A 26,734-nucleotide genomic window follows, 5' to 3' on the forward strand; every position below is an offset into this window, starting at 1 on the left:
CCAGCGACCTGGGTTCGATTCTGGGTACTGCCTGTGCGGAGTTTGCAAGTTCTCCCTGTGACCGTGTGGGTTTTCGCCGAGTGCTCCGGTTTCCTCCCACAGCCAAAGACTTGCAGGTTGATAGGTAAATTGGCCATTATAAATTGCCCCTTGTATTGGTAGATGGTAAGGGAATTGAGGGAAGGTGGGGATGTGAGGGCGTAATGGGATTAATGTAGGGTTAGTATAAATGGGTGGTTGATGGTCGGCACAGACTCGGTGGGCCGAAGGGCCTGTTTCAGTGCTGTATCTCTAAATAAATAAAATAAATAAGATAGTGATAGACTTCAAGAGGACATAGACAGGTTGGTGGAATGGGCAGACATGTGGAAGATGAAATTTAATACAGAACAGTGTAAAATGATACATTTTGGTAGGAAGAACAAGGAGAGACAACATAAAATAAAGGATATAATTCTAAAAGGGGTACAGGAACAGAGGGACCTAGGGGCATATGTGCATAAACGTGGCAGGGCAGGTTGAGAAAGTGGTTAATAAGGCATAAGGGATCCTGGGCTTTATAGAGGCATAAAGTACAAAAGCAAGGAAGTTATGATGAAACTGTATAAAACACTGGTTTGGCCTCAACTGGAGTATAGTGTCCAATTCTGGCACCACACTTGAGGAAGGCTGTGAAGGCATTAGAGAGGGTGCAGTAGAGTTTATGAGAATTGTACCAGGGATGAGGGACTTCAGGTACATGGATAGATTGGAGAGGCAGGTGCTGTTCTCCTTGAAGAGAAGGCTGAGAGGAGATTTGGTAGAGGTGTTCAAAATCATGAGGGGTGTGGATAGAGTAGATAGGGAAAATGGCAAAAGAACCAAAAGGTGGCATGAGGTAAATCTACTTATGCAGAATGCGATTAGGTTCTGGAATGCACTACCCGAGAGTATGGTGGATTTAATGGTGGCTTTCAAAAGGGACTTAATTATCTGCGTGGAAAAAAATTGCAGGGCTAAGGAGAAATGGTAGGGGAGTGGAACTAACTGAGATGCTCTTGCAGAGAGCTGTCACGGGCACAAAGGGCTGACTGGCCCTCTTTTGTGCTGTGACCATTCTATGAAAGTTAATTAAAGTTTTGTATTAGTTGAATATGAAAACTGTTACGATATCAAATAATATTTTTAACTGGGCATTTAATTGGTTTAGTGTACTTGCGTATTTAAGTAAAATTGTGCAAAACATTTGTTACAAGCTTTCACAATAGGTAAGCTTGTTAGTATGCCAACCAGTACCCAACAGACGTTGATCTCTCAATTTAGCCACAATTCCTTCAAAGAATGTTTTTGAGGATAATTAGATTTGCAGATAACTGAAGTGTGCTTTGGAATCACTGAATCCAAGGTTTCTCAGAACATTTTAAGTAACAAATAGTTTTTTAAATCTGTATTTTTAAAAAATTAGTCCATCCATGTTTCACTGAAGACAAATTTTTTGGGATCAGATTTGCCCGTGAAAATCATCTGCGGAGTAACATCACATGATTAGTACAGACCAACAAGCTGACGCAACCTGACTGGGAGAAGAGAGTTATACATATCCACATCCATATTGGGCTAATTGTGCCAACTTTATTCACTCTATTCAGCCAGATCAAACTCTTACCCACGCCTCAGCCTGCAATCTCTACTCCAGCCCATAGACTGACTGCATGGCAAGCTCCAATCCCTAGTCCACAATCTGAGACGACTCACAGCTCCACTCCCAGGAGGCAAGGGCAAGGAGTGTGGGATGGGAGGAGAGAAAATCGGTGCCCTTGAGTGGGAGAATTGAGGAGCACGAATATATTCTTTAATTATGCCTTAAAATAATAGTGCCTGTTGGCCATGAAAAAAATAAAGTGTGGCCACAACAGCAACTGGGTACAGGGAATTCATTTATATAGAGCCACTTCTAGCAACACTACGCAGACTTATGTCAATTCACTGGGGAAGGCAGCACCACAGGCCACTACCTGCACAGCATTCTCCATCAATATTAGTGAAGAATGCCATGCCATGCAGGTAGCAGCTCCCGGAACCACCTGCCCCAGTGAATCGACTTAGGTCTGCGTAGTGCTGCTTCTGAACAAATTTCTTCCTCATAGATTTCCAGAAAAGAGGAGCTACACAGTATGCAAAAAACAAAAAAAAAAGTTATAGTGGGTTATAAATGCTCTTAAAGTAGACAAGTACTTGGGTCATGATTCCTAAAGAAGGTGGGGATTGAAAACCTTGACAAGAATCTTTTGTTAGTTCACTAAATTTAGGAGACACTCCAGAGGATTGAAATGTGAATATAACATCATTATTTTAAAAAAAGAGTCAAAAGGCAGAGCTGGAAATTTTAATCTGGTGATTTTAAGAGACCAAGTAGATAAAAATTTGGAAAAGTACAACTTGTTAAAGGACAGTCAGCATGGATTTTGGAAAAGATGATCATGTATAACTTGTTACAGTTTTTTAAAGACACAACTGTGACAATGGATAGTTATTATATAGCTGGATTTTCAGAAACCCTTTGCAAGGATACGCATTGGTTATTAATGGCTAATGTATGGAAGTCAGAGAATAGGAAATGAAGCGTGGTGCTGGATGTAAAAAATGGCTTAAAAAACAGGAAACGGGGTACCTCAAAAGTTAGTTTTGGGACTTGGAGGATAATAGGCCTTTGAGTCACATTATTAAATTCTGGAAAAACCCAATGAACTATTGCTGGAATTGTGGGAAGCTAATATCCTTGAGAACCCAGGAAAAAGACATTTCTACAGCAGACTAGCAATGGCCTGGAGTCATGAAGACTGTAAATAGGCTGTGATTTCTCTGATGGCAGATGGCTGAATCAGAGATGTTAGGAAACATGGCCATGAAATAAACAAAGAGCTTTTAAGGAGTCATGGTGAGGGTTTATGCCCCTCAATCTGTAACTGATTGAGAAACAGTTTAGAGGCAAGAACAGAAGAGGAAGTCCTAGCACTCATCAAAACTAGTGAAAATCTGCTTATTGTAATGCAGATATATGCTTAGCAAAATTGACTGATTCATTAGAAGCATCTCACATGACCCAGCTAACCCTTTTTTAATTGGGCATTGAGATTTGATCCCAGAAAGGGGCTTGTTTCAGGAAGGTTAAAGATATGAAGATCTATGGTTTCTTCCTCCTCAAGCAGTCAAGCAATCCAGGAGTCAGAAATCAATAGTCAAGCAGGCAAGCCAGGGGAAAGGTAGAAGGATGAGATCACAGGAAGGTAAAAGGAAAGATCAAAACTAAAAAGTTTTATGAAATGCCAGAAAGTTATACAACTTCTTAACTAAAAACCTCAAGCAGTTACAAGTTGAAATTGTAAGGCTAATAGAGGTTCCATGTTTAACTGACTGATGTAAACTTTGTAAAGTACATCCCCGCAATATTATATGTCATGCCTCTAAGAACAGTATAGTATACCTGCAAGTTAACTAAGGCAAGATAAGACAAATGCCAGATGGCAATATACTGCAAGCTTTCAGAATAAAGTCAATACAAAAGACCATTAAGTCAATCTACTAAAGGTGCATACTGTTAGTTCATATTGGATCTCCAAGAAGTTGAGATTTATCCTTGCTCAGCTGCATAGCAACCTACATTCAAATGGAACTTTGCTACATTGTAATCAACAGAATCCAGCTAAGGCTGAGTAATGAGTTATGCCCTGTTAATTAACCTGTACCCAAGTGTCAATTGTAATCTCAATAACTAATCTGACAAAAATATTAGTTGTGTTAGCTTAGATAAGATTTTTTAAAAAGCTGCAAATGCTGAATATCTGAAACAAAAATAGAAAATGCTGGAAATACACTGCCAGTAAGTCAACATCTCCAAAGAGGAAAGTGGCAGAGCAGGGTCTCAGGGCCACATGGCCTGCTCCTATTTCTTATGTAAAAGTCAGGTAATGATGTTTCAGGTGTGTACCCTTTTTATCAAACATCATAATATGTCTTCTTGCTCTATAGCTGCTAACCTTCTATGTAAGTTAGATATTGGATTTAAATAGCTCTTCCAGCTATGTATGGCTTCACCTTTGAAGACTCTTCCAAGGAGTTAACTTATTCTAGTCAGGCTGTACTGAAATTCTCTGTTGCCTTGGCTCAAAGTGCAGCCATTACATTACTCTAGACTGGGTACAAAAGGTAGCTGAGTAAGCTAAATAGGGAGTCTTCTAAAATGAGAAATCTTCCAAACCTTAGACATATGCAGTAGAAATCTGGTTTAGTCTGTATGTGGGAGGGATGAAAAGGAAAAAAATAGGTCTGTTAACCTTTAACATATTAAAATTAAATAGCAGAACTTCCAAGAGTATTTTCCATAATTATGGGACACTTTCTACCAGCTACACGATTAACTTATGAATCCTTATTATAACTAGCATGTATATTGATTTGGATAAGCAAAATCTCCAAGTTTCCAGGCGATATAAAACTAGGAAACAAGAGCAAATGATGAGGGTCAATCAACCCAGATTCATCAGGATTTAGATATTTTAGGTAGCTAGGACAATAAGTGGCGAAGGAAAGCTAAGGAAATTTTGTTTGAAAAAATACTTTTGAGGTGATCTAAATACAGAATTTAATATCATGGGAATTCACAACAGTGATCCAAGGAGTCTTAAAGGAGAAGAGGAGGTGGAGGAATTTAGCAAGGGAATTTCAGAGAGTTGGCTGCTTGAGATTGAAGGTAAAGTCGCCAATGGTGGGGCAAGGGAAAGGGGAATGCACAAAAGGCTACAGTCAGAATAATGAAGAGTTCAGGGGCAGTAAGACTGGAGGATGTTAAGATATTAGGGGAGTTATGCCATAAAGAAGTTTAAAGACAAAGGGAATTTTTTTTCAATTTGATGCATTGGGAGACTATGCATCAATGTAGGTCACCGAACACGCAGTTGGTAGAGTGGTGGGGGAGGTGGGTAAAGAACAAATGGACAAGCAGGTTTTTGTGCTAAATAAGGTATTGACAGTAAGGCTTTGGATGAGCTGAAGTTTATGAAAGGTGCAGAATCGGAGACCAATAGGAAAACACTGCAGTGAGCAAGCCTGGAGGTGATAGAAGTCATGTATGCGAGTTTCAATGGTGAATGGGCTGAGGTAGAGGAACAAACAAGTGTTGTTTGTTAAGGAGAGTGTACGGGGTGAAACACACAGCTTGGGGTTGAACAGCATGCCATGGTTGAAAAAAATCTGGTTCAGCTGGAAACAATGGTAAGTGGGCAGAGTTTGTGATGGGGAGCAAAGATAATTACTTTGATCTTCCCAATGTTAATTGGAGGAAGTAAAGATTCATCCAAGACTGGATGTTAGACAAGCAATGTGTCAGCACAGATGTCATCTGAGCACCACACTTTAGGAAGGGTGTGAAGTCTTTGGAGAGGGTACATAAGGGATTTACTAAAATGGTTACAGGGATGAGAGATAGACTGGAGAAACTGGGGTTGTTCTACTTAGAGCAAAGAAAGCTAGGAGGAGATTTGCTCGAGGTGTTTTAAGATCACGAAGAGTTTAGATAAAAGTAAATAAATGGGAACTATTTCCAATGGTGTTAATAATCAGAGGGCACAGATTTAAAGGTGATTGGCAAAAGAACCAGAGGTGACATGTGGAAAAACTTTTACGCAACGAGGGGTTAGGATTTTGAATGCACTACCTGATGGGGTAATGGATACAGATCCGATAGTAGTCTTCAAAACAGAATTGGACAAATACTATGAGAAAAAAAATTGCAGGAATGGGGTGAAGGGGGGCAGGGTTGAGGGACCGAACTGGATTGCTGTTCAAAAGAGCTGGAGCAGACTTGATGGGATGACTGGCCTCCTCTGTGCTATACTATTCTATGATTCTAGGCAGTGAACCCAGAGGGGTCATGGAGGGGTAGTTAAGTCTCATAAGCATAAATATAGAAGCCAACCCCATGACTGCAGGTGGTGTCATCAAGGGGTGGCATGTAGATGAAGAAGAGAATCTTTAGGAGACTGTGAAGGTAACTGTGTGTATATGAGTGTGTGTGCATGTGTCGGGGGGGGGTTGTGATTGGAGATGCAATTTCTAGAGAAGCATCAGCTATAATCAAATAGGTAAGTGTCAAAGTTTGTAGAAGAGGGGGTATGGCCAGTTTTAAGAGTGGAGCCTGTTTCGGGCAAATTGAATCTTGAACCAGGGTAAAAACCATAAAAAACAAGTGGTTTTGGCCATATCTTACCTACACACTGATCATAATTCCATAAGAGCAATATATGCATGAGATATGCCTTATATCAATTCAAAAATTCAGAGCGATAAATTCTTGGAGATTAATGCAGCAGCATTGTGTACAGAACATCAAAGGCAATAACAACTTGCATTTCTACATCGCCTTTAACGTAGTACAACATTCCAAGGTGCTTAATAGAAGTTATCAAACAAAATTTGACATCAAGCCATGTAAGGATAGATGGGTCAAAGAGATTAGATTTTAAGCTGTATGTTAAAGGAAGAGCAAGAGGTAGAGAGGTTTAAGGAGGACATTCCAGAGCTTAGGGTCTAGACAGCTGAAAGCGTAGGCACCAGTGGTGATGCGATTAAAACTTGGGATGCATAGGAGCCCAGAATTGGAAGAGCACAAAGATCTCAAAGGCTTGCAGGGGTGGAAGACAGTGATAGGGAGGGGTGATGCCATGGAAGGATGTGAAAACAAGGATGAGGATTTTAAATGTAGATGAGGAAGAGAATCATTAGGAGACTCAAAGTGACTGTGTGGAGGTGGTTAGAGAGGCAGTTGAGAGAGAAATTCTAGTCATAATCAAATAGGTCAGTGTGGAACCATCCATGGCACTCCATGAAGCTGGATTATGGGAGAGGCATTGAAAGTGAATGATCTGGTTGATCATGTCAAAGGTCGTACAGTCACACAATCTTTAAACTTTCACTGGTACACACTAGTCAGTTTCTTGGTAAAAAAAAATTTCACTCCAATAGGGAGACTGCTGAGTCTTCACTTGGCATCGCAGTTGAGATCAGGAAATCAGTACAGTGGAGGGGACCGAACCAGTCCATTACTGCGTGGTGCTGCATGTGGAATATTTTTCAAAATCATTGTTGGATGTCTATGGCAGCATATGGCCAATCTATTTTATCCTACTATCTCAGTCACAATTAATCCTAATCCCGTACAATACGGTCCCATGGAAATGCAAATCAGATTGTCAAAAGAGGGAAACCGACATAGTAATATACCAAAATGTTGGATTTGACTGAAATCCAGCAACTAATCCAATAAATCATGGTTTTGGTATGATGATAGGGATTTTAAAGCTCTCCAATTAGAAATTTAGATAATGCATCAAAAGCCCCATCAATGATAGAATAGTGAAAATCTGTAATTAGTGATTTCATCACCAAGGTAATATAACATGCCATCCTCACAAACCACGTACAAACAATTCACTTCATTTAGAATTATTGCACAACTCACTAGTTCAGAACAAATGTATATCACTTTTAATAGTTCTGTGATCCATACCTGCCAGAACCAAATAATTTGTTTGCTATTTCTGGTGTAATGACGGTAGACGGTATTCCTCTGCCAGTCAGTAAGATCTACTTCCTGCATGCCACAGAGCATAACCTGCAGAGATAGACAGTAAGGCTTTACTCCATAACTATATAGGGCACTGTGACAAGTCATCCTGAGTGTTACTTAATTCTTTTAGAACCAAGATTAAACATTCTGTTATATTGCAGATACAGCCAAACCTCAGGGTAATCAAGGACTGTAAACTCATTGGCAAATTAACTATGATAGAGGAAGTTAAACAAAGACGATTATTCGCAACTGGCCCAGTAGACTGTTGTTAACAGAGATGCAGTATTTTCTCAAAGGGAAGGAAAGCAGATAGGGAAAAAAACTGGTACTAAAGTCATCTTAAGTCCTTCACTGCCATATCAAATAATCATGTCAAAATTTGCAAATGACACTAAACTGGGGATAACTCTTTAACATTGAGGAAGAATGCAGCTTCATATGAAAAGACATTAGTTAACTTGCAGACTGGGCAGTTAACAGGCATATGAACTTTAACATAGATAAATGGGAGGTGATGCACTTTGGTAGGAAAAATAGAAACATCACCAGCACCCTAGAAAATAAGAAACTGAATTGGGTAGAAGAGTAAAGGGATCTAGGTAGACAAATCATTAAAAGCAGCATCGCAGGTCAACAATTAAAAATGCTAACCAAGCATAAGGATTTATTTCTGGGGGCATAGAATTCAAAAGTAGTCAAGTTATATTAAACTTATATGGAATCCTGATTAGGCTATGCTTAAAGAGTACTGGTCACAGTTCTGATCTCTTTACTGTAAACCGGAAATAGAAACACTGGAGAAGGTGCAAAAAAGATTTACAAGACTGCTACCTGAATTAAGAAATTACAGCTATTGGGAAAGAGTGAACAGGTTGGGGCTTTTTTCTTCAGAAAAGAGAGACTTATAGGAGGAGGGATAGTTTAACTTTTTTCAGTCACATAGAATGTCATGACTTTGATAGCCATTTCAGTACTGTGGTTGGGGAGGAAACCTGATGACAGGGATTCAAACACGGAGTTCCGGGAAAGATGGGCATGAATTTGGGGGGCCACAACACGTTTACAGACTATGGATAAGAAAGGAAGGGTTGGCAATGGGGTGGTAGTTTGCAAGGACGGTAGGGTCACAGTTTGTTTTCTTTTTTAAGAGAGGAATGAAGACGGCAGATTTGAAGGAGAGGGACAGTACCTGAAGAGAGAGAACTGTTAACAATATCAGCTAACATGGGAACCAGGCAGGGCAGTTGGTTGATGAGCAGTTTAGAGGGAATAGGGTCAAGTGAGCAGGAGGTGGGTCTCATGGACAAGTTGAGCTTGGAAAGGGCATGAGGGGAGATAAGAGAAACTAGAGAATGATGCGAGCAAATCTGCACCCCTTCCATATGTTAATCACAGAGAAGCACTGAAAAAAGGCAGGCCACCTGCCTGCCCCTCAGTCTGGGGTTCCACAGAAGCAGAAAAGTAAAAAGTGGAATTAAAAAAATTGTTATATTTTGCGTGCAACAGTGCATTAAAGCCCATGGAATTGAAGGGACGGGTGGGAACATAGAAACAAAATTGGCTAAGGGACAAAAAGCATTTATCAAACTGGAGGGAAGTGTACAATGGTGTTCCCCCAAGAACTGATATTAGGCCCATTGCTCTTTTTGTTCTGTATTGATGACCTAGGTATACATGGCATGATTTCAAAATGTGCAGATGACATGATACTCAGGAAATGAAGTAAACAATTGGGATGGTGGTATCAGGTTTCGAGAAGACACAGACAGACTGGCGAAATGGGCAGATTCATGCCTGATGAAATTTAACACAGAGCAGTATGAAGTGGTGCATTTTGATTGGAAGAATGAAGAGAGGCTATATAAACTAAATGATACAATTTTAAAGGGGCTGCAGGAACAGAGACCTGAGACTTTATGCACACAACTCTTTGAAGCTGCCATGACAAGTTGAGAAGTGTGTTCAAAAAGCATATGGGATCCTTGTGTTTGTTAATAGAAGCATAGAATACAGAAGTAAGCTAAACCTTTGTAAAACACTAATTAGGCCTCAGCTGGGGTCTTGTGCTCAATTCTGGGCACCACCTCAAAACAGCACGAAAGGGGAGTGGTCCGAGAGCTTCAAAACAACACAAGAGGGGAGCAGCCCAAGAGCTTCAAAACAGTGCAAGAGGAGAGCAGTCCGAGAGCTTCGAAACAGCACGAGAGGGGAGCAGCCCGAGAACTTCAAAACAGCGCAAGAGGAGAGTGGTCCGAGAGCTTCAAAACAGCGGCAGAGGGGAGCGGTCCGAGAGCTTCAAAACAGCGCCAAAGGGGAGCGGCCCGAGAGCTTCAAAATAGCGCCAGAGGGGAGCGGCCCGAGAGCTTCAAAACAGCGCCAGAGGGGAGCGGCCCGAGAGCTTCAAAACAGCGCCAGAGGGGAGCGGCCCGAGAGCTTCAAAACAGCGCCAGAGGGGAGCGGCCCGAGAGCTTCAAAACAGCGCCAGAGGGGAGCGGCCAGAGAGCTGCGGCTGGGCTCAGTCTGTGAGCGCACCACATTCGGAGAAAAAGTAAAAAGTGACATCACAGGGAAACAGGTAAGTGATTGGTTGGTGAGTATTTTGTTATGTTCCTCATTTATCTTTCAAAACTCGGGTAATTTATCAGTAATAGTAAGATTTTATTAGGATTAGTAAAGTTTACTGGTGGTAATAAAGCTTATTTGGAGTAGGGCAAGGTCTACAGTTTTTTTATACAGTAAGTAGTGTTTTTTTTAGGGAATTAAAGTCCCTAGTGTAAACAATCTCTAATTTTTGAGTAAATTAAGGGTACGTCATGGCAGGGCAGCATGGAATGCTCCTCCTGTGCAATATGGGAAGTCAGGGACACTTCCAGTGTCCAGGGCAAACACGTGTGCAGGAAGTGTCTCCAGCGGCATCGACTCGAAATCCACATTTTGGATTTGGAGATGCGGCTGGAGACACTGTGGCGCATCCGCGAGGCTGAGATCATTGTGGATAGCACGTACAGGGAGGTGGTCAAACCGCAGGTAAAGACTACTCAGGCAGAAAGGGAATGGCTGACTACCAAGCAGACAAGAACTAGGCAGGTAATGCAGGGGTCTCCTGGGTCCATCTCCCTCTCTAACATATTTTCCACTTTGGATACTGTTGGGGGAGATGGCTTCTCAGGGGAATGCTACAAGAGCCAAGTCTATGGCACCACGCGTGGCTCAGCTGCACAGGAGGGGTGGAAAAAGAGTGGGAGAGCTATAGTGATAGGGAATTCTATTGTAAGGGGTACAGATAGGCAGTTCTGTGATGGTATGTTGCCACCCTGGTGCTAGGATCAAGGATGTCTCGGAGTGGCTGCAGGACATTCTGAAGGGGGAGGATGAACAGTCAGAGGTCGTGGTCCACATTGGTAACAATGACATAGGTAGAAAGAGGGATGAGGTCCTGCAACAGGAATTTAGGGAGCTACATAACAGATTAAAAAGCAGGACCTCAAAGTTGTAATCTCTGGAGATTACAAGGTCTAGGAGGCTGAAGAAAGACGAAGCTTTGAAAGAATATCGGGAATGTAGGACCAATCTGAAACGAGGAATTAAGAGGGCTAAAAGGGGTCATGAAATATCTTTAGCAAACAGGGTTAAGGAAAATCCCAAAGCCTTTCATATATAATGAGCAAGAGGGTAACTAGAGAAAGGATTGGCCCACTCAAGGACAAAGGAGGAAAGTTATGCGTGGAGTCAGAGAAAATGGGTGAGATTCTAAACGAGTACTTTGCATCGGTATTCACCGAGGAGAGGGACATGACGGATGTTGAGGTTAGGGACAGATGTTTGATTACTCTAGGTCAAGTCGGCATAAGGAGGGAGGAAGTGTTGGGTATTCTAAAAGGCATTAAGGTGGACAAGTCCCCAGGTCCAGATGGGATCTATCCCAGGTTACTGAGGGAAGCGAGAGAGGAAATAGCTGGGGCCTTAACAGATATCTTTGCAGCATCCTTAAACACGGGTGAGGTCCCGGAGGACTGGAGAATTGCTAATGTTGTCCCCTTGTTTAAGAAGGGTAGCAGGGAAAATCCAGGTAATTATAGACCGGTGAGCCTGACGTCAGTGGGAGGGAAGCTGCTGGAGAAGATACTGAGGGATAGGATCTATTCCCATTTGGAAGAAAATGGGCTCATCAGTGATAGGCAACATGGTTTTGTGCAGGGAAGGTCATGTCTTACCAACTTAATAGAATTCTTTGAGGAAGTGACAAAGTTGATTGATGAGGGAAGGGCTGTAGATGTCAGATACATGGACTTCAGTAAGGCGTTTGATAAGGTTCCCCATGGTAGGCTGATGGAGAAAGTGAAGTCGCATGGGGTCCAGGGTGTACTAGCTAGATGGATAAAGAACTGGCTGGGCAACAGGAGACAGAGAGTAGTAGTGGAAGGGAGTTTCTCAAAATGGAGACGTGTGACCAGTGGTGTTCCACAGGGATCCGTGCTGGGACCACTGTTGTTTGTTATATCCATGAATGATTTGGAGGAAAGTATAGGTGGTCTGATTAGCAAGTTTGCAGACGACACTAAGGTTGGTGGAGTAGCAGATAGTGAAGGGGACTGTCAGAGAATACAGCAGAATATAGATAGGTTGGAGAGTTGGGCAGAGAAATGGCAGATGGAGTTCAATCAGGGCAAATGCGAGGTGATGCATTTTGGAAGATTCAATTCAAGAGTGAACTATACAGTAAATGGAAAAGTCCTGGGGAAAATTGATGTACAGAGAGATTTGGGTGTTCAGGTCCATTGTTCCCTGAAGGTGGCAACGCAGGTCAATAGAATGGTCAAGAAGGCATACGGCATGCTTTCCTTCATCGGACGGGGTATTGAGTACAAGGGTTGGCAGGTCATGTTACGGTTGTATAAGACTTTGGTTCGGCCACATTTGGAATACTGCGTGCAGTTCTGGTCGCCACATTACCAAAAGGATGTAGATGTTTTGGAGAGGGTGCAGAGGAGGTTCACTAGGATGTTGCCTGGTATGGAGGGCGCTAGCTATGAAGAGAGGTTGAGTAGATTAGGATTATTTTCATCAGAAAGACGGAGGTTGACGGGGACCTGATTGAGGTGTACAAAATCATGAGAGGTATAGACAGGGTGGATAGCAAGAAGCTTTTTCCCCAGAGTGGGGGATTCAATTACTAGGGGTCACAAGTTCAAAGTGAGAGGGGAAAGGTTTAGGGGGGATATGCTTGGAAAGTTCTTTACGCAGAGGGTGGTGGGTGCCTGGAACGCGTTGCCAGTGGAGGTGGTAGACGCGGGCATGATAGCATCTTTTAAGATGTATCTAGACAGATACATGAATGGGCAGGAAGCAAAGAGATACAGACCCTTAGAAAATAGGCGACATGTTTAGATAGAGGATCTTGATCGGCGCAGGCTTGGGGGGCCGAAGGGCCTGTTCCTGTGCTGTAATTTTCTTTGTTCTTACTCCCAGTGCCAGATGCTAGTGAGTATAGGAATAGGAGGATAGAGCAGATGAATGCATGGCTGAAGAGATGGTGCAGGAAGGAGGGCTTTAGTTTCCTGGATCACTAGGTCTATTTCTGGCGAAAGTGGGACCTGTACAAGTCGGACGGGTTGCACCTGAACCGAAACAGGACCAACATCCTTTCAGGGAGGTTTGCTAGTGCTGTTTGCAAGGGGGGAGGGGGGGTGGTTTAAACTAATTTGGCAGGGGGTTGGGATACAGAGTGGAGGAACAGTCAGGGGTGATGCAGCCAAATATAGAAGAGAAATTAAGTCAGTCTGGCAGGCAGAGCAAATATAGACCTGTTAAGGCACAGGCGAATAGTGCAAGGCTGGATTGCATTTATTTTAGTGTAAAAGAGGAGGAGTCAATTACTGCAGTAAGGAGGAATGATATCTTAGAAGGTTGCTCAAATGAGGCCATATGGGTAGAACTTAAAAACAAAAAGGGGGCGCTCACTTTGCTGGGCCTCCAAACAGTCAGGGAGCAGATATGTAGGCAAATCTCAGAGAGGTGTAAAAATAATAGGGTAATAATAGTCAGGGCTTTCAACTTCCCCAATATTAATTGGGATAGTCTTAGTGCAAAAGGCTTAAAGGGGGTTGAATTCTTAAACTGCATCCAGCAGAGCCTTCTGAGTCAGCACGTAGAAAGTCCTACAAGAAAAGGGGCAATACTAGACCTAATCTTAGGGAATGAAGCCAGACAAGTGGTAGAAGTGTCAGTGGGGAAGCATTTCGGGGATAGTGACCATAACTCTATGAGTTAAGGCTGTTATGGAAAAGAGCAAAGATGGATTGGAAATAAGGGTACTGAATTAGGGGAAGGCCGACTTCAATACGATAAAACAGGATCTGGCCAAAGTGGACTGGGAGCAGCTACTTGTAGAAAAGTCTACATCAGACAGTGGAAGTCATTCAAAAAGGAATTAGTGAGAGTTCAGGGCCAACATGTTCCTGTAAAGGTGAAAGGTAGGACCAACAAGTCCAGGGAACCCTGGATATCAAGGGATATAGAGGATTGGATAAAGAAAAAAAAAGGACTTAAGGCAGATTCAGAGGGCTGAAAACAGCACAGGCCCTCGAGGAGTATAGAAAATGTAGGGGGGGTACTTAAAAAAGTAATTAGGACAGTAAAGAGGGGGCGTGAAAAAACACTGGCAGCAAGATAAAGGAAAATCCCAAGGTGTTTTATAAGTATATTAAGGGCAAGAGGATAACTAGGGAAAGAGTAGGGCCCTTTCTTTCCTTGGCCTCCTTGTCTCGAGAGACAATCGGTAAGTGCCGAGAGGTGGTCAGTGGTTTGTGGAGCAGCACCTGGAGTGGCTATAAAGGCCAATTCTAGAGTGACAGACTCTTCTGCAGGCACTGCAGATAAAATTGGTTGTCGGGGCTGTTACACAGTTGGCGCTCTCCTTGCACGTCTATCTTTTTTCCTGCCAACAGCCAAGTCTCTCTGACTCACCACTATTTAGCCCCGCCTTTATGGCTGTCCGCCAGCTCTGGCGATCACTGGCAACTGACTCCCACGACTTATGGTCAATGTCACAGGACATCATGTCGCGTTTGCAGATGTCTTTAAAGCGGAGACATGGACGGCCGGTGGGTCTGATGCCAGTGACGTGCTCGCTGTACAATGTGTCCTTGGGGATCCTGCCATCTTCCATGCAGCTCACATGGCCAAGCCATCTCAAGCGACGCTGGCTCAGTAGGGTGTATATGCTGGGGATGTTGGCCGCCTCGAGGACTTCTGCGTTGGAGATATGGTCCTGCCACCTGATGCCAAGTATTCTCCGGAGGCAGCGCAGATGGAATGAGTTGAGACGTCGCTCTTGGTTGACATACATTGTCCAGGTCTCACTGCCATTGAGCAAGGTACTGAGGACACAGGCTTGATACACTCGGACTTTTGTGTTTCGTGTCAGTGCGCCATTTTCCCACACCCTCTTGGCCAGTCTGGACATAGCAGCGGACGCCTTTCCCATGCGCTTGTTGATTTCTGCATCGAGAGACAGGTTACTGGTGATAGTTGCGCCTCGGTAGGTGAACTCCTGAACCACTTCCAGAGCATGGTCATCGATATTGATGGATGGAGCATTTCTGACGTCCTGTCCCATGATGTTCGTTTTCTTGAGGCTGATGGTTAGGCCAAATTCGTTGCAGGCAGCCGCAATCCTGTCGATGAATCTCTGCAGACACTCTTCTGTGTGGGACGTTAATGCAGCATCGTCAGCAAAGAGGAGTTACCTGATGAGGACTTTTCGTACTTTGGTCTTCGCTCCAAGACGGGCAAGGTTGAACAACCTGCCATCTGATCTTGTGTGGAGGAAAATTCCTTCTTCTGAAGACTTGAACGCATGTGACAGCAGCAGTGAGAAGATGATCCCAAACAGTGTAGGTGTGAGAACACAGCCCTGTTTCACGCCACTCAGGATAGGAAAGGGGTCTGATGAGGCACTGCTATGCTTAACTGTGTCTTTAATATCGTCATGGAATGAGGTGATGATACTTAGTAGCTTTGGTGGACATTCGATCTTTGCTAGTAGTCTCAAGAAAAACACTGATGGGCAAGATAAAGGAAAATCCCAAGGTGTTTTATAAGTATATTAAGGGCAAGAGGATAACCAGGGAAAGAGTAGGGCCCATTAGGGACCAAAGTGGCAATGTGTGTGTGGAGCCGGAGCTCATAGGTGAGATTTTAAATGATTACTTTTCATCTGTGTTCACAATGGAGAAGGATGATGTAGGTGTAGAGATCAGGGAGAGGAACTGTGATATACTTGAACAAATTAGCTTTGAAAGGAAGGAGTTATTAGCAGTTTTAGTGGGCTTAAAGGTGGATAAATCCCCAGGCTCAGATGATATGTATCCCAGGCTGCTATGTGAGGCAAGGAAGGAGATAGCAGGGGCTCTGACGCAAATTTTCAAATACTATCTGGCCACACAAGAGATGCCAGAGGACTGGAGGACAGCGAATGTGGTGCCAATATTCAAGAAGGGTAGCAGGGATAAGCCAGGTAATTATAGGCCGGTGAGTCTAACATCAGTGGTAAGGAAACTATTGGAAACATTCTGAGGGACAAACTTACTCTCCACTTGGAGAGGCAGGGATTAATCAAGGATAGTCAGCATGGCTGTGTCAGGGGGAGATTATGTCTAATAAATTTCAATGAATTTGTCGAGGAGGTGACTAGGTGTGTAGATTAGGGTAAAGCAGTTGATGTAGTCTACATAGACTTCAGTAAGACTTTTGATAAGGTCCCACATGGGAGATTGGTCAAAAAGTTAAGAGCCCATGGGATCCAGGGCAATTTGGTAAATTGGATCCAAAATTGGCATAGTGGCACGAGGCAGAGGGTGATGGTCGAGGGTTGTTTTTGCGATTGGAAGCCTGTGACCAGTGGTGTAACGCAGGGATCGATGCTGGGACCCTTGCTGTTTGTAGTATATATTAATGATTTAGACGTAAATATAGGAGATATAATCAGTAAGTTCACAGATGACATGAAAATTAGTGGTGTCGTAAATAGTGAGGAGGAAAGTCTTATTACTGGACAATATAGATGGGCTGGTAAGATGGGCAGAGCAGTGACAAATGGAATTTAATCCTGAAGTGTGAGGTAATGCATTTTGGGAGGAGGCAAGGGAATATACAATGGATGGTAGGACCCTAGGAAGTACAGAGAGTCAGAAGGACCTTGGTGTACTTGTCTATAGATCACTGGAGGCAGCAGCACAGGTAGATAAGGTGGTCAGGAAGGCATATGGGATACTTGCCTTTATTAGCCGATGCACAGAATATAAGAGCAGGGAGGTTACGATGGAGCTATATAAAACGCTAGTTAGGCCACAGCTCTGGTCACCACATAATAGGAAGGATGTGATTGCACTGGAGAGGGTGAAGAGGCGATTCAGCAGGATGTTGCCTGGGCTGGAGCATTTCAGCTATGAAGAGAGACTGGATAGGCTAGGGTTGTTTTCCTTAGAGCAGAGAAGGCTGAGGGGGGACCTGATTGAGGCATACAAAATTATGAGGGACATAGATAGGAAGAAACTTTTTCCCTTAGTGAAGGTGTCTATAACCAGGGAGCATAGATTTAAGGTAAGGGCCTGGAGGTTTAGAGGGGATTTGAGGAAAAAAAATTTCATCCAGAGGGTGGTTGGAATCTGGAACACACTGCCTGAAGGGGTGGTAGAGGCAGGAACCCTCACAACATTTAAGAAGTATTTAGATGAGCACTTGAAACGCCATAGTATACAAGTCTATGGGCCAAGTGCTGGAAAATGGGATTAGAATAGATAGGTGCTTGATGGTCGGCACAGACACGATGGGCCGAAGGGCCTGTTTCTGTGCTGTATAGCTCCATGATCTCGTAGAAGTGCGTCAAGGTGTTAGAGAGGGTACAAAAGAGATGTATTGGAATGGTACCAGGCATGAGGGACTTCAGTTATGTGGTGAGCCTGGAGAACCTGGGGTTGTTTTCCTTAACAGTAGAAAAAGTTTGGAGAAGATTTAATAACACTACTCAAAAATCATGAATAGTTTTGATAGAGCAAAGAAGGAGAAAACGTTTCCAGTAGCAGAAGGGTTAGCAACCAGAGGGCACAAATTTAAAGAACCAGTGGCGACATGAGGAAAAAAATACAAGTTGTTATGATCCGGAATGCATTTCTTGAAAGGGAGCTGGAAAGGAACTGGATAAATACTTGAATCGAAAATAAATTAGAGCTATGGGAAAACAGCAGAGGAATGGAACTGGTTGGATAGCTCTACCAAAGAGCCAACACAGGGATGATGAACCAAATAGCCCCTTCTATGCTCCAAGAGTCTAACTGCACTTGATTTAAAATATTTAAATGCAAGCACTGATTGCATGATAAATTAAAACAAGTAAATCCCCCCTATAAAATAATGGGCCGGGCAGGTAATGTATGTATGAGAATTCAAAAGTTCTATTCGTCTGCAATCAATTAAGTTATTTCTTATAGTTCTGTTGTTTGGAGAAATTCATAAGCAACAATCTCACCTCTAGCTCTTTTTCATCAAAATACTGGAGCCATTGTAGAGGCACTACCTCATTGAAGCCATCTAAAAAAGCTCTGGTCTGTTCTTCCACCCCACGTGAAAAACGCCATTCTGCCATGAGACTGCAAGAGCAGAGGTCATGGTTTAAAGTAACTATACAAAAAGAATACTGTTTAAACAATTACTGTAAACTACAAAATAAAGCAAAGCTGTATTTGCTGGATAGTACAATTAAGCAATGTGCCACTATCAACCAAATAAGCATGTGAATTCTGATTGTATTAAATGTAGTAAGTGGATAACAATAGACAACAGAGATTGAGAGAATAAAAAAGCCAAAAAACAACAAACTTATATTTATATAGTGCCTTTAACGTAATAAAACATCCCAAGGTGCTTCACAGGAGCATTATAAAATAAAGTATGACACTCAGCCATAAAAGATGATATTGGGCTGAATTTTACACCGCCCCAGCAGGGCGGATGGTGGCGTGGGGGTGGCGTAAAATTGAGCGGGAGGCTCTGGGAGGCGTACCCGGCCCGCTCCCACTTCCATTAGAGTTAACTTTACGGCGGTCGGGCTGGGTAGGGGGGATGCAGCCTGCCCGCCCGAGGCCAATCAAGGCCACTTAATGGCCACTTAAAGGCCCTCTCCCGCCTCCACAGGTATTTTACCCGTGGCAAGTGGGCATGCTGGGGACATGAAAGGCCGCCCAGTGATAGCTGTCGGCCTTTCCACGCGCCAGGGGGTGCCATGGCAGTTGGGCACAGGTTGCCCGATTGAGGGCCGCCCCCGTCTCCCAACCCACCCCTGGGACCCAAGACGCTCCCCCCTTCCTCCCCCCAAACAACCACTCCAGCCTCACCAGGGAAGGACCGATCTCCCTGGTGAGGCATGCCCAACTTACCTGGTCTCCTGGCTCCATGGCACCGACTGGGCTGCAGTCCCTGCAGTGGCCACCGCTCCTGGTGGCGCTGCTGGGACTAAGAGGTGCTGGCCCACTGATTGACCGACAGCTCAATGAGGCGGGTGGAAGTCCCACCTCGGGACAACTAAAGCCCAGGGACCCGTAAAATGCGGGATGGATCCTCGGGCTAGGCGGAAGCTGGTTCGCCACCAGCTTTTACGTCAGTGGTGAATTCCCATCCCCCTGAAGTAAAATCCAGCCCATTAGGTTAGATGACCAAAAGCTTGGTCAAAGAGGAGGGTTTTAAGGAGTGTCGTGAAGGAGGAAAGCGAGGTAGAAAGGCAAAGTGGTGTTGAGAGGATATTGCAGACCTTGGGTCTTGGTAACTGAAGGCACAGCCGCCAATGGTGGAGTGATTAAAATTAGGGATGCACAAGAGGTCGGAATTAGAGGAGTGCAGATATCTAGGAGGGATGTGGAGCTGGAGGAGATTACAGAGATAGGGAGGGGCATGGAGAGATTTGAAAGCAAGGATGAGAATTTTAAAATCAAGACGTTGCTTGACCGGGAGTCAACGTAGGTGAGCGAACATTGGGGTGATGGGTGAACTGAACTTGGATGCAAGTTAAGACACGGGTAGCAGAGTTTTGCATGACCTCAAGTTTACAGAGAATAGAATGTGGGAGACCAGCCAAGAGTGCACTGGAATACTCAAGTCTAGAGGTAATGAAGGTATGAATGAGGGTTTCAGCAGCAGATGAGCTGAGATGGGGCCAAGTCGGGCGATAATACGAAAGTGGAAATAGGCCAATTAAGGTGAGGAATAAAGGGGTTGGAGGTATTCAGATACTCAGTCAGATCCAGCTTTAAATGCTCATTTCCCGTTGACACTGAATTCCACCCTACATATTTATGTGGAAAATTCATTCAACTCCCCAACACAAGGAGATACAACACTGATTAATTCTAAGCAATCAGGAAAAGTCTAGCTTTAATAATTTTACATGTTGTATTCTTAACTTCACATTTTTATGTCAAAACATCATGAACTAATTACTTTTTCTGAGTTTTGTTGTATATGTGTTGCATTATGCTGCGCATCTGAAGATAATTAAATAATCCTATTGCTATTTGATGATTTTGCACGGGCGGAATCATGAAGCATAGTTAGAGGGCGATGGATAAATGTACCATAGTTCAGTCACCATTTTAAAAACATATATTCTGTCCTTATAGTTAATTTCAATTTTATGATTATTTGTAGTTAAATAGGAAAGCATATGGCAATTTGGAAAGCAGTGAAGTAGAACTGGTTAGAGGATAGGAATTTCTATGTAGCAGAGGCTGAGCTCCCAGGGGATGCTAAATAGAAGTGTGAGAGGGCTGTGACTGGTGGAAGTGTGTAATTATAACGTGACAAGTATAAGTGGGCAGTTTCATTGTAAAAATGGAAGTAGGTATTTATAATGGAAAAAACTGACAGAAGCTGCAAGCAGACATTTTTAACATGTGATGGATGTGTTCTGTATTAAAAAAATGTTTTACCCAATGTATTCTTCTTTATTTTCCTCTGTTACTAAGATGTTTGATCCTCCTTGTTTCAGTTCATGGGATGTAACTTTTCCTAAAATTTCCATGTCAACAGCAAAGTACATTTCTAGTCCACATTCTTCAATATTGTTATCCCTGCAAGAAATGATTTAGTAGCATTATGAAAAATCACTGCACTTATTTACCAATTATTATAAATTGAATATGGTAAGATTCTGTAGTCGTTACTCTTCCAGAATTTCAGCAGATAAATGTCCTGAGCCATACAGATCAGAAAGACTGAGATTCAATCCTTCAATCTGTGCTGATTTCAGTGGTGGAGGAGCTACAATAGGCCTCAAACAAGTTATTAAACAGGCTTGTAACTTAAGTAGTACGGGTACCCATCATTCCTTCACTTGTACTGCAGAGGCTCATGAAAGCAGGATGGTGAAAATACAAAATATATTTCTAGCAGGTGGAGGAGTCTGAGAGCATGCCCCAGTCCAAAATCTTCATTTTTAACATGTTCTGGTGTATACGTTATAGCTGGAACTAGCATGCGTTAAAAAAAACTTTCTACCTACTTTATTCGACGTTAAGAGAATGTAATATGAATGGGCACTGCATTTTTTTCATCTATAAAAGGACATTTTATGAACTTTATGAGAAACTATTCTGTAATTCCCACTTGTATTTTAAATTTTCTTCCTCCCTGTAGCTGTAAATAAATCTTTACTAAAAGAAAGAAAAACTTTCAAATAATTTTATTGACCGCGAGATCATTCTAAATAGGGCTCCTGGCAAGAATTTCAGAATTTTGCACAATTACTGATGTGAGTCTGTCATGGATACCTGCTTGGGTTCAGTGGAGTCAGTTGCTCTCATCAGCGAGGTGAGCATCTTATTTTTAATTGGCAGTTGACTCTCACTGCCCTATTATCTACTTCCACAAAAGTGTAATCCAGGAGTGTAACATTAGCTCTCCCCTTGTGACCTAATCTGGATATTCAAGTCTTTTGCACGTGCACTTCAAGTTCTTTAGGTGGACTAAATAAAATTGATGATATAAAGTCAGATACAGATTGATTAATTGCTTCATTTCACACTAAAGCAAACATACAGAAACAGCACTTATGATTAGATTCACTTAACTCAATCAACTCTTGCTGAGAGTAGGCGGATAGGATGGTAATTGGTAAGCTGCTCGCTGGTGCTCATATAGCCCAGGCAAACCACCAATTTTATTTTAATGAGGAGCAACCAATAAATGGCTCAGACTTCTGGTAAAATTAATTGGACGGACAGTGTTTTCGCTCAACTCACACCTGTTTGCTGAAAGGGATCACATGAACAATGGGACCACTGCTGTTTTCAAAATATACACACATCTATATTGTGAATGATCTGGACGTGGATATAGGGGGCTGAATTTTATGCCACCCCAGCAGGTCGGTTGGTGGCGTGTGGGCGGTGTAAAATTGAGTAGGATGCTCTGGGAGGCCTACCCACCCCGCCTCCAGTCGACTTTACGGCAGTTGGGCGGGGGGGAACGGTCCACCCGCCCGATGCTAATCAAGGCCCTTAAGTGTCCACTTAAGGGCCTGCACCTGCATCCACAGGTATTTTACCCGTGGGCAAGCGGGTGTACTGTGGACGTGGAAGGCCACCCAGCGATAGCTGCCGGCCTTCCCGCGCCCTGGGGGGGGGGGGGGGGGGGGGGGGGGAGGGTTGCCTTGACAGTCGGGCACAGGTTGTCTGATTGAGGGCCACCCCGCCTCCCAACCCCCGGGACACAAGACGCAGCCCCCCCCACCCCCCAAACGACCACTCCAGCCTCACTAGGGAAGCACCGATCTTCCTGGTAAGGCATGCCCAACTTACCTTCACTCCTGGATCCATCTGATCAGCTGGCCTGCAGTCCCAGCAGTGGCCACCGTACCCAGTGGCGCTGCTGGGACTAAGAGCAGCCGGCCTGCAGCTCACTGAGGCGGGACCTCCTCCCCCAAGTGGGTAGAAGTCCAGCTTCGGGACAATTAATGCCCAGGGACCCACATCGTTGGCGAATTCCTGTCCGCCTAAGGTAAAATCCAGCCCAAGGTATACAAACCAAAATTTGCAGATGACAAAATATTGATCACAGTTATTGGTGAAGAAGACTATGTAAATTCAGGGAAACACAGACAGCATAATAGATTGGGAAGATAGATAGATGAAGTTTAATGCACAGAAATGAGAGGCGATACATTTGAGGGGACGCATAAGAGCGCAAGAATATATGGTAAAACTTTAAAAGGAATAGAAGAGCAAAGAGATTCAGGGATTCAACTACACAAACCTTAAAGGTCAGAGACCAAATTGATCAAACTATAAAAGCAGAGATCTTAGGTTTTAGGAGTAGGAATATAGAGTACAAAAACAAAGAAGTAATGCTTGAAACTTATAGAAATCATTGCTTAAACTATTAGAATATTGCACCAAGTTTTGATCACATTACTTTGAGGATGTGATTCAGAAGAGATACACTAAAATGATACCAGTGAGGACAGCTCTTCATTATGACGTAAGGAAACTGAGAATCATATCACTAGAAGTTAGTTAAGAGATTTGATAGAGGCATTCAAAATTATGAATGGTTTTGATAAGATATATCAGGAACAATTATTTCCACTGTTCAGAGTTGGTAACCAGAGGGCATAAATTTTAACATAATCACCAAAAGAATAAAGAGACAGGTTGCAAAATGTTTTTTTATGCAGAGGATTATTAGATCATAGAATCCTATATCAAAACTGGTGAAATTAAATCCATAACAGCTTCTAAAAAGGAAGTAGAATATATAAAATAGAAAAAATTAAGAGAGTAGAAGGAAAGCAGGGGAGAACAGAGCTAAGTGGATAACTCAGGCTGTAAAGGTGTGAGGGGGTAATTGGCCTCCTTCTATGCTATAAAATCCTAAGATTCAATTCTGTTCATATAAAATAATTCAATTGTTTACATACCAAACTCAAAATATTACTTTAAAGAGAATTAAAATCAATACTTATGAACATGAATTTATATTAGTAAATTGTAAATTTTAAAATAGCCCTGAGGAAAAACTAAAAAAAATTACACACACTTGGAAATATATATTCGGCAAAGTAGTGGAATCAAAGTCATTCAGGATATTCAAGATGTGATCGGATGCTTGGCTTGATGAGTTGAAATACTGTAGGAACCATTTCAATGGGTCAAATGGCTTATTCTTCAGGCGCAATTATTTCTGAACCAGCATTAAAGACTGGGGAAACTTGATTTTCGCTTGACATAACATACATTTGAGTTTCCACCATCTCTCGTGCTGGTTCAGCTGATTTCACCCAGATTGTGCTGGTACTAGTGTTAACTGGAGGAAACTCTAGGCCCTTTTTAAAAAAAAATTAAAGTTACTCAGAATCAAAATTTTTTTTTGAGGAAAAAACTGTTGTGCTTAACCTGGTGACAAAGTATGCTCATGGATTGCAGATTTCCATCTATGATTCCAACAAATGGCCAGTTTCCAAAATTCTCTGTCCACAAGGGGAGATAAAATTAAAGCCTAGATGCTAGCTGCATATGAAAGAATAGAAAAGGAGGAATCAGACCATTCTTGCGCTCTCTACAGCAGTTATAACGTAGCATTGGCAGAAGCCTGGAGAATGTCACCTGATTCAGATTTCACTAGGAGATTTTATTTTCCATTTTAATCAATTCAAAGATTGAAAATCCACAGGTAACCTGCCTTCAAGTTGTTAAATTCTACCTAAAACAAACTTATAAGTTCAGATTCAGTTGAGGTAATTGATTTATATTCAGCTATTAAGGTAAAAGTACAATAATCCTATGAAATAAATACATACCTAATCCAGATAAGGGAATTGTAGAATTCAGGGTCAATAGATTCCAAATCCTTAATTGTTAGCTTCTTGTTCAGCATACGCTTATAGAATGGTAGCGAGAATCCAGTGTCAATAAATTTTCCATGGAAAAGAGCCTAGGAAAAATACAATTTTACTTTGAGTAGCTTGATAAAGAACAAAAGTACTGACATATTATTCTGGAACTATTAAAATGCAGAATTGCAAGTGATCATGCTAAACTGACTGGGACAATAGTATCAATAAATGAATCCAATTTCTTGATTAATTTCTCATGCCTTTTTTCAATATTGAGAAAATACTTAAGCCCTCAGATGATGATTCCGTGGCCTTGATGTTAACCTCCCCTTCAAAGGGTGAAAGAGGGGTTAAACCATGAAATGCTAGAAACGTAACCTCACCCCGAAGCATCCAAGTTTTCTACCATGGAGAGGTAACTCTGTCATTAACACAAGTAAATCAGGCTCCAACACTACAACTGGGATCAGATTTAAAACACACTGCTGCTGTGCAGGTTTCCCAGGGTTTAGGAAACCCAGTAGTGAAAGGGAGACAGGAACTGCCTTTTCCAGCACTTCCTTTGGGCCGGAGGGAGCAAGATTGCTCCTCCTGGACACTCAAAGTAGCCTTCGGCTGACCCCTTGCTGATTCCTGCCTCTGTCTTGTCCCTCCCGATCGCTGCTCTCCCCCACACCCAGCTCTGATGCCTCCTCGCGCTCTCACCCCAGCTGTGACATCCGATCTTCCCCACCCTGGAGCAATGTCTCATCGCTATCCGTCACCACATCGCTTCCCCTATGCTGGCTGTCAATTAGGTGGGAAATGGATTTAAGAAATGATGACATTGTTTGACAGGACCTTTGTGCTCCCAGTCTTGTCAGGTTCTTCGGCTGTTTGCAACTTCCCCACACCCTCTTGCAAATATCACTGTCTATATTTTATTCCTCAAAGTATTAACTGAAGCTTTGTCAGATTCCTTGCTCATTTTCCTGAGGATTGTAACATAGATCTCATCTGGAAGGGATTCAGATACTGCACAGATATTTCATTCCTAAGCTTCCCAATAACAAATGTTTCACTGATTGCTGCAAGCATTACAACTGAGCCAAAAATGACACTCGCTGGAATCTGTCCAGAGACTTTCTTCATTTATAAAGAATCCATTTAGCATGTTCCCCTCTGCCCAATTTTTCCAGAAGGAACCTGTCTCAACTTAAATTGAAAATTTTTTTTTTATTGATTTGCACAAACAGATCAATTTCAACAGTAAATAGAAACATCTGAACGAAATATCTTTTTTTTAATAGTTGAAAGAAACTTGCAGGATTTTGTTTTTCTCTGTAAAATTTGTTTTATATGTATAAAATATGAGTATATACACATACGGTCAAACTACAATTATTTAAGCAAGCTGGGTGGCAGGGTGGGGGGGGGGGGAGAGCTTCCATCCCAAATGGATACCAGAAATTGACATAACGGAGATCCCTCAATTGTTGTTCACTGCTTCCTCTGCCTCTCTCCACCCAGCAGAACTCATCTCTGTTATGCTTGTTGGCCAGATCAGTTAACTTTACAAAGTGATCAATTAGCTGACTAGAGTTTCCAGTTTCTTCCATTTACTCGCTGCCAGACAAAAACACTGCCCTGCAACACCACCACAACCCCACTAAAGAAGTGAGTGTTAAAGAAAGTGTTCCCTCACCTTCAAGGATTCTGCCAGTAGCCTCCACAACTATGTTCTCAGTGGAGCTACTGACATAAAAAGTTTTTGAAAATCTGCTTATTTAAATATGCTCTTGTGAGAAGTCATCAGCTCTGCTGAGATGGTGACTAGATGTGTAGATGAGGGTAAAGCAGTTGATGTAGTCTACATGGACTTCAGTAAGGCTTTTGATAAGGTCCCACATGGGAGATTGGTTAAGGTGGCAAGAGCCCATGGGATCCAGGGCAATTTGGCAAATTGGATCCAAAATTGGCTTAGTGGCAGGAGGCAGAGGGTGATGGTCGAGGGTTGTTTTTGTGATTGGAAGCCCGTGACCAGTGGTGTACTGCAGAGATTGGTGCTTGGACCCTTGCTGTTTGTAGAGTATATTAATGATTTAGATGTAAATATAGGAGGTATGATCAGTAAGTTCGCAGATGACACGAAAATTGGTGGTGTTGTAAATAGTGGGGAGGAAAGCCTTAGATTACAGGACGATATAGATGGGCTGGTAAGATGGGCGGTGCTGTGGCAAATGGAATTTAATCCTGAGAAGAGTGAG

General features: G+C 42.7%; 1 protein-coding gene across 4 annotated transcripts in view; it reads right to left on the reverse strand.

The window, feature by feature from the left end:
• The window catches only part of LOC137369917 (NEDD4-like E3 ubiquitin-protein ligase WWP1), a 170,367-nt gene that overhangs the window by 10,815 nt on the left and 132,818 nt on the right, over positions 1-26,734 (reverse strand). For 3 of the 4 annotated variants that reach the window (XM_068031653.1, XM_068031651.1, XM_068031652.1), the window contains 4 exons: positions 24,453-24,586; positions 20,587-20,727; positions 18,135-18,255; positions 7,544-7,648 (listed from right to left, as the gene is read on the reverse strand). In XM_068031653.1, the coding sequence (XP_067887754.1) occupies positions 7,544-7,648; positions 18,135-18,255; positions 20,587-20,727; positions 24,453-24,586 (501 nt within the window). Of the gene's footprint in view, positions 1-7,543; positions 7,649-18,134; positions 18,287-20,586; positions 20,728-24,452; positions 24,587-26,734 lie in introns of those variants that run through there. The other variant, XM_068031654.1, reaches the window with a different exon arrangement.

Source organism: Heterodontus francisci, chromosome 5 (assembly GCF_036365525.1).
Source record: "Heterodontus francisci isolate sHetFra1 chromosome 5, sHetFra1.hap1, whole genome shotgun sequence".
NCBI lineage: Eukaryota > Metazoa > Chordata > Chondrichthyes > Heterodontiformes > Heterodontidae > Heterodontus > Heterodontus francisci.